Source organism: Marmota marmota, unplaced genomic scaffold, assembly GCF_001458135.2.
Source record: "Marmota marmota marmota unplaced genomic scaffold, marMar, whole genome shotgun sequence".
NCBI lineage: Eukaryota > Metazoa > Chordata > Mammalia > Rodentia > Sciuridae > Marmota > Marmota marmota.
The window spans coordinates 3,720,729-3,727,973 of record NW_026000101.1 but is presented as its reverse complement, the minus strand read 5'-3'; the positions used below and the strand labels follow the sequence as shown (position 1 = coordinate 3,727,973).

The following is a 7,245-nucleotide window of genomic DNA, read 5'->3' as shown; positions in this document are numbered from 1 at the left end:
ACGAGGCTGGCATGTCTCAGTGACAGGTGACAGATGGCCACCTTTCCTGTGGACCCCTTAAACATACAAAATAGTCAGTTTGGCCCTGATCTGACCCTGTTTACTCAGGGTGACCATGTCCTATGGGAGGCTACAAATGAAATTGTGTGGTTGCTACAAATGGGTGTAATGACTTCTAAGTGACACAGCCCCCAAGATATAGCAGCCAGGAAAAGATTCTGAACGCTCAGACTCGTATTATTCACAATATATTGAGGGAGGACTCAGAAAATATTGAAAACAAGATTGTCTATGCCCCTTGAGCCCTGGGCAATACTCAGGTACTCCATTGGCTAAAGTCCCCACTCTGTTTCAGAATTCTCCTCTTTCAGGGTGTCCTACTGGATCCCCCAAAGAATGGACATCCAGGGCTCCATAGTGAACTCTTCTTACAGAAGCAGATGCTTGATCCGACAGTACTATCTGATCCTAAATGGTGAGCAATCTGACCTCTTGGTGTTTTGAAGGTCAAGATCATTCATGTTCCCACTATTCATTTCCCACAGTTCTTACATTTGGGATAGTCCAGCTGTTGCTGGGAGCTAGAGACTCTGCCTTGCTGGCTTTTTGATGAGACAGATCTGTGTGGCTCAGCAGAAAACTTCAGGTTGGGCCATATAAGCCCAGGTTCCGGGCAGTTTCGGAAATCCTGGGTGTTTTCCTCCGGGGAAATGGATAGTAAGCAGGTCTGCCAGACCTGTGGGAGTCCTTTATGGAAGGAAGAAACTGAATGTTGGTTTTTAAGCTGGGTCCCACGATCTTTGTTAGGGAACCGCCCACCTGACATTGACCCTGGGCTGTCTCTGGGAGTTTGGTTCCTGGCAGAGTCGGGTGATGGTTTTCAAACAAGTGTGAGTCTCCTTCTGGACGGAGCCTTTGGTCTGATCCCACAGGCTGGCCCTTGGGCTTCACTTGACTGGTTTCATGGTGGAAGGTTTGGACTAAGCGATGCATCTCTAGATGCGTGTGCCATGGAGACTCAGGAGTCTGAAGACCGCCTCGGTCGGCTTCTTCCAGAACCCCCTCCACCTTAGAATCTGCCTCTTCCAGGGATAGGGAGCTCCTTGCCTCCTTGTTAATCCAAACAGGGCTGATCATGGATTCAGCAGAATTATGCGTGTGTCCTCCTGAGAAAAGAAGGCGTCAGCAGCGTCATCAAAGGACGATACACAGGCAGCTCTCTCATTTAGGGGGCTCAGAGCTTTCAGGATAAAGAAAGGCCATACCCAGAATGTCCAGTGCACGTGTGCAGATACACAGAGACACACATGGTCCCACTTGCTCAGGCACACATGTACCCCCCACCCAAGGCACACATACTCACATACAATTACATTGTTATTCAATAAATAGTCATTGAGGACTGAATATGTGCCAGGCCTCATTTTTTCTAGGTCCCAGGAATATAGCAGGGGACATTGAGACAAAAACCCACACCTTCATCTGGATTTGTCCTTGAAAAGCAGAAAGACAATAAGCAAATTAATTATGGAAAAATTCAAGCATAGTGGAGGGTTAAAAGTGAAGGGTGTGAGCTCTGGGAAGAGATGGGAATCAGCATTTGAGGTCAGAAAAATAGTAGGAGCAAGAGATAACACATATGCTGCTGTAATTTGGCTTTGGAGTGTCCTCCAAATGTCCCTGTGTTAGAGGGTTGGCTCCCAACCTGGGGTGCTATCGTAAGATGGTGGAATCTTTAAAAGGTGAAGCAATTTTAAAGGAAGGAAGTTGGGCCATTGAGCTGCCCTTGAAGGGACTACTGGGGCAACAGCTTCTTTCTCTCTTTTGGTTTACCGGCTACCATTAAGTGAGTAACCTTTTCCACCACACACTTCCATCATGATGTACTATATTGCCACAAGTCCAAAGCAATGACTGTGGATTGAAACCTATGAAACTGTGAGCCAAAATAAGTCTTTCCTCCTTTTAAGTTGATTTTCTCAGGCATTTTTGTCATAGTAGCAGCACACTGACTCACACACTCACATGCATGTAGATACATATACACTCTCCATGGGAAAAGTTTGTTTCTATTTATTTTTTACAGTGCTAGGGATCAAATCCAGGGCCTTGTACTTGCTAGACAAGTACTCTACCACTGAGGTACAACCCAGTCCTTTTTATTTTGAGTCAGAGTCTCACTAAGTTGCCCAGGCTGGCCTGGAACTTGTGATCCTCCTGCCTTAGCATCCCAAGTAGCTGGTATTACAGGTGTGTACCACCATGTCTGATAGAAATTTATGGGGTTTGTATCTTTCCTGAGATTCTGATAATGAGTTTACAGAGGAAGGAGGAGCCATGTTCTGAAGTACCTCCTTGTAGAGAACTGGCCATTGTCCTTCTCCTAGACTACAGACACTGTTTTGGGAAGACATCTGAGCAGCTTTGCTTTTCCAAACTGGTTTCAGAGGTGAGGATGCAGACTGATGTCTCCCTTCTTTCTCAGGAATATTACTATTACTTTTTTTGGGTGGAGGCAGTTACTAGGGATTGAACCCAGGGGCACTTAAACACTGAGCCACATCCCCAGCCTGTTTTTGTATTTTATTTACAGACAGGGTCTCAGTGAGTTGCTTAGAGCCTTGATAAATTGCTGAGGCTGGCTTTGAACTCCTGATCCTCCTGCCTCATCCTCCTGAGCTGCTGGGATTACAGGCATGTGCCACCCCCATCTGGCCACTATTACTTCCCCCCCCCCACACACACACCATTTTGTTGAAAATGGTAATTCCTTGTGAACTCTCTCTGGCCACGGGGATTGAAGGGATGGCAGAAAGGCATTTTCTTATAGAAAGCTAGTCAGTGACTGGTCTGGGGGTCCTCTGAGATGTCAGTTAAGTTTTCTTGAGTGTCCTGGCCCCTCTTACCTTAAAGAAGCCCCAAAGATGACAAAGTACACAGCAAGAGTGGGGAGGAGATTGTGTTGGAGGAAGAAAATCAGAAGGAAACCCTTGAGCCCCGATTCTAGGAGTCCCAAAGAAATGGAAGGAACAGAAGATCAAAGGCGTCCATCTCTATAGAAGCCACAGTCCTGCCTACAGAATTCTATTTAGAGACATAGTCTCACTGAGTTGCTTAGTGCCTCACCACTGCTGAGGCTGGCTTTGAACTCACAACCTCCTGCCTCAGCCCCCCTGAGCCTCTGGGATTACAGGCATGTGCCACAGCAGCTGCACTATATTCTTAAAGTGACAAGCACGAAAACCTTTACAGATATTCTGAAGCCTATGTGCTTATGGGAGAACAAGGAAGGACCGGGATATAATGGGAGAAGCTAGGAACTGGTCTCCAGCAGGAAAGGGCCCACGGTAGACAGGCAGGTCTTCAGAGGAGGACCTGCTGAACTGTCCGTCCCAGCCTGCAGTCCAAAGTGGACAAAGGAGAGAATGTAGCATAGCCAAACCCCTGGACTTGACCCCAGAGCAGAACCTTTGTTGCAATTTCCCCCATACTTTGGAAATAGTGCTGCTTCTGCTCTGTCCAAGCAAAAAAGAATTAAGGCAATTGAAGAGCATAGAACGATTTCATACCATTTTTGTTGTTTAAATCTGTTTTGTTTTGTTTGGGTCTGCAGGGGAGTGGGAATGGCAAACTTGGGCTCTGCTCTAAGACCTCATGCATGACCGCCACTTCATTATATAGCACGCTACCTGTCACGATTATATAAAGATTGTAGCACCACAAACTGCTACAAGTATCCTGAGAGACCCTGACCTGCCTGGGGGACCTGAGCACTCTTTGCATTAACCTGCCATAAAGTATCACATGGTCGTGTTGGAAAAGGAAGTGTTGTTACCAAGTGCAGGAGAAAGGACCAGCAGGGAGGGTGGGCTGGGGATGGTGGATTCTATGGGAAATGACAAGTATGAGCTGTTTTTAATATTTTTGAATCATGCCCTTAAGAAATTGGATTTGTGAGTCTGAATTGCAGGTGTGTTAAACACGGTTTTCATTGCATGTGGGTGTAATTTTGTAAATGTCTGCTGAATGCCTGAAGGTATACTCCTGAGAGTGCGATAGGGCATTAGAATTTTGCAGCTTATACCCTGCTGAGGTGGGGCCTTTGGCTGTGCCAGTTCCATCCAGATGGATCCCACTGGTTGGCAACAGCCCGAGTAATGAGAGCTGGGCTCCTTCCATTCAGAGGTGCCCTATTTGTCTCCCAAAGCTTTCCTTTGGTGGCCTTTTGCAGAGCCTTCTTTTGAAGGGCACTTCCTGCCCTGGACAATGAGGTCCCTCTGGGCCCTGATTCCATCTTAGGCTGACTTGACAAAAGGCAGACCACTCCAGCTTTGTTTTGTTCTCCTTTCTTTCTCCCCACTGAACTGAACTAATACCTGCAGAAACTCTGAGGGTGTGACTTTGACCTCTCAGAGGCTCTTCCCTCCTCCCTTGGCCTGTTCCACTCTGTTGGAGGATAAGGGCTGGGATTTATCAACCACTTACTTTCTGAGCCTCTGTGTCCTTAACTTCATCCTGGAATGAAATCTGAGTTCCTAAAGGGGCTGGGGGTCTCCCCATGAGGAGGGGGCTTTGTGCCTGATCATACTGCCCTGGCTGCTGTTTGAGGCTAGATGAGCCTGGGGTGCTTCATGGACCCCGAGTCCTGTACTTCCTCTGGCCCAGGATTGTGGGAATACCATGTTTTCTTTCTCCAGAGCCAGTTTCTTGGGTCTGCAGTTGGTGCCTCTGTTAAATCCAGGCAGGAAGCAGAGTGTCTGTCACCCCAGCTGGCTGAGCAAGGGGGCAAACCTGGTTCACCAGGCTGACCAGTCTAGCAAGCTCAGTACCCAGGTGCACAGGCCAGGAACTGCTCTACTGGTCAGATGCCTGGCTGAGGCCCTTGGCTTACTTGGGCTGGGGGAAGATGGTGTGGAGCTGTCCTGCCCAGGTCTCCCCTGATCTGGGTCTGACTGGACCAGCAGCAACTCTGCTGTTCTCTAGCAAGAGACTGGCAGAGCAGGGCCCTGCCCTCCATTTTGCCCACAGATAAGTCCTCCTCCCCAAGCACTTGCCCAGCTTTACCTTTGGGGAGCACCAGGAGGTGGATCTGGGTCCTCTGCTGCCTCTTCAGGCCTTCATACTGGGCTCGCAGGAGCTGGATGCTGATGGGGGGTCCTTGCCCCGGGGCCTGAGTGCAGGAGGAGCCTTCAGCCATGAAGCAGGACCCCGGGTGCCCAAAGCCAGGCAGGGCAGGCCACGGGCAGGCCAATCCCTTCATCCGGATCCGGGAGAAAAACAAACACTGAGGGGTGAGGCAGGGGGAAGGGGAGGGGGAGAGAGGGAGGGGGATAGGCAGAGGGGGGCGGTGGGTGCAAAGGGAGGGTGGAGAGCAGAGCAGGAAGTGAGGAGAAAAGGTGGAAGGAGAAAGGGGAGGAGAGAAATGAAGGGCAGGGAAAGGTGGGGGGAAACCGAAGGGAGGGGAGAAGGAGGGAGGTTGGAGGTGGGAAGCAAGAGGAGAAAGAGAAGTCCTAGGGAGAAGGAAGATTTGGAGAGGGGAAAGGAAAGGGCAGCAGAAGGGGAAAAGAAAGGAGGAGGAAGGAGGTGATGGTGACAAGGAGGGATTGATGGGGCGAGAGAAGAGCAGGAAGATGGTGCAGGCGGGAACAGGGACGAGGGGTGGGGGCGGAAGGGAAAGGCAAGCTCAGCTGCTGGGGTCCTCTGTGAGGCCCAGGAGGTCTCTTACTCCAAGTCCTCCACTGCTTGATCCTGAAGTTTAGAATCCAATTCCAAGAGCTATAGGGAGCTCCCCCATTTCCTGCAGCGCTGAGCCCGAGCTGAGGAATGCAGGTGCCTGCCCAGCTCACACACCTCAGGCTGGACACTGTTGGCTCATCACAACCTGCTGGCTCCGTTTGTAGCTGTCAAAAGCAACACCGCACCGGGTCCTGTAATCTCAGCCTCTCTGGAGGCTGAGGCAGGAGGATCAGGAGTTCAAAGCCAGCCTCAGCAACAGCGAGGTGCTAAGCAACTCAGGGAGACCCTGTCTCTAAATAAAATACAAAATAGGGCTGAGGATGTGGCTCAGAGGTCGAGTGACCCTGAGTTCAATCCCCGGTACCAAAAAAAAAAAAAAATTAAAAAGCAACTCGGCAGCAGCCCCATAGAGCTGGTGCTGGAGACACTGCACTGTGGCCGTGCATTAGGGGAATTCACAGCAAAGACCAACGTTAAGATCTCCTGTCAGATCCTGACACACACCCTGGGCAAAAGCCCAGCCCCAAAGTCTGCCATGGGACAGAGCCCAGGGGAGCCCTGGCCTTGAGCCAGCCCCACCCCTTTGACATTCGATGCAGCCTCTGTGGTCTTGGTATTTGCCAACCAAGCGGTACGTTGGTGTTTCTCTCACCCACAGCCAGGTGCCACCTCACGCTCTGCTTGCCAGCTCCACCATCTCTACATCCCCTTCGAATGCCAGATGGCCCCTCTGTGTTACCGCAGCTGTGATCTATCCTGTTCCACTTGGTCAACTAAGTCCTTTTCTGTCTTCTTCTAATATGATGCTCACAGATTGCCAGTTACCCAATATCCTTGCAGAGACAAGGCAAAGGGAACAGGACACTTTCATGTTCAGAGATGAGACAGACAGGATCCAGCAGGGACCGGGGAGATGGAGGGCAAATCTTCATTGGATGACATATTTGTTTCCTGGGGCTGTCATATCAAAGGCCCACAACCTGGGTGGCTTTAGCAATAGATTTTTCTTTTTGTCCCACAGTTCCGGAGGCTACAAGTCTAAGATCAAGGCGTCAGCAGGTTCAGTTCCTTCTGGGGGCTGTGAGGGAGACTCGGTTCTGTGCCTCTTACTTCAGGTGGTGGACTGCCAGTCCTTGGGGTTGTTGACTTATAAAAGAATCACCTGATCTTTGTCTTCACATGATGTTCTCCCTGCATGTCTTAGTGTCCCAATTTCTCTTTTTTATAAGGTCACCAGTCATTGGATCAGGGCCCAACTTAATGACCTCATCTTAACTTAGAACTAATGAAATTTACAATGAACTTATTTCCAAATAAGGTCATGCTGTGGGATTCCAGGCTTAGGAATTCAACATGTGAACCAGGGGGACACAATTTGACTCATGTTAGGTAGAGGGATGACAGTCCCTTCACGGAGATAGACTCAGGGGAGGAGCAGGTTAGGGGAAGCAAGAAGAAGGGGGTTTGTTTTAGATGGTATATTTGAGGTGCCTATGGTCATCTGGAGGG

The 7,245-nt window shown here is 49.7% G+C and overlaps 1 protein-coding gene across 1 annotated transcript; it reads right to left on the bottom strand.

Moving 5' to 3' along the window:
* Positions 1–231: 231 nt before the first annotated feature.
* CUNH9orf152 (chromosome unknown C9orf152 homolog) lies at positions 232–5,298 on the bottom strand. Its single transcript, XM_015492490.2, has 2 exons — positions 5,065–5,298; positions 232–1,166 (listed from the first exon to the last, which is right to left on the bottom strand). Exons 1-2 carry the CDS (start codon positions 5,258–5,260, stop codon positions 643–645), a joined length of 720 nt encoding a protein of 239 aa, XP_015347976.1. The 5' UTR covers positions 5,261–5,298; the 3' UTR covers positions 232–642.
* Positions 5,299–7,245: the final 1,947 nt, after the last annotated feature.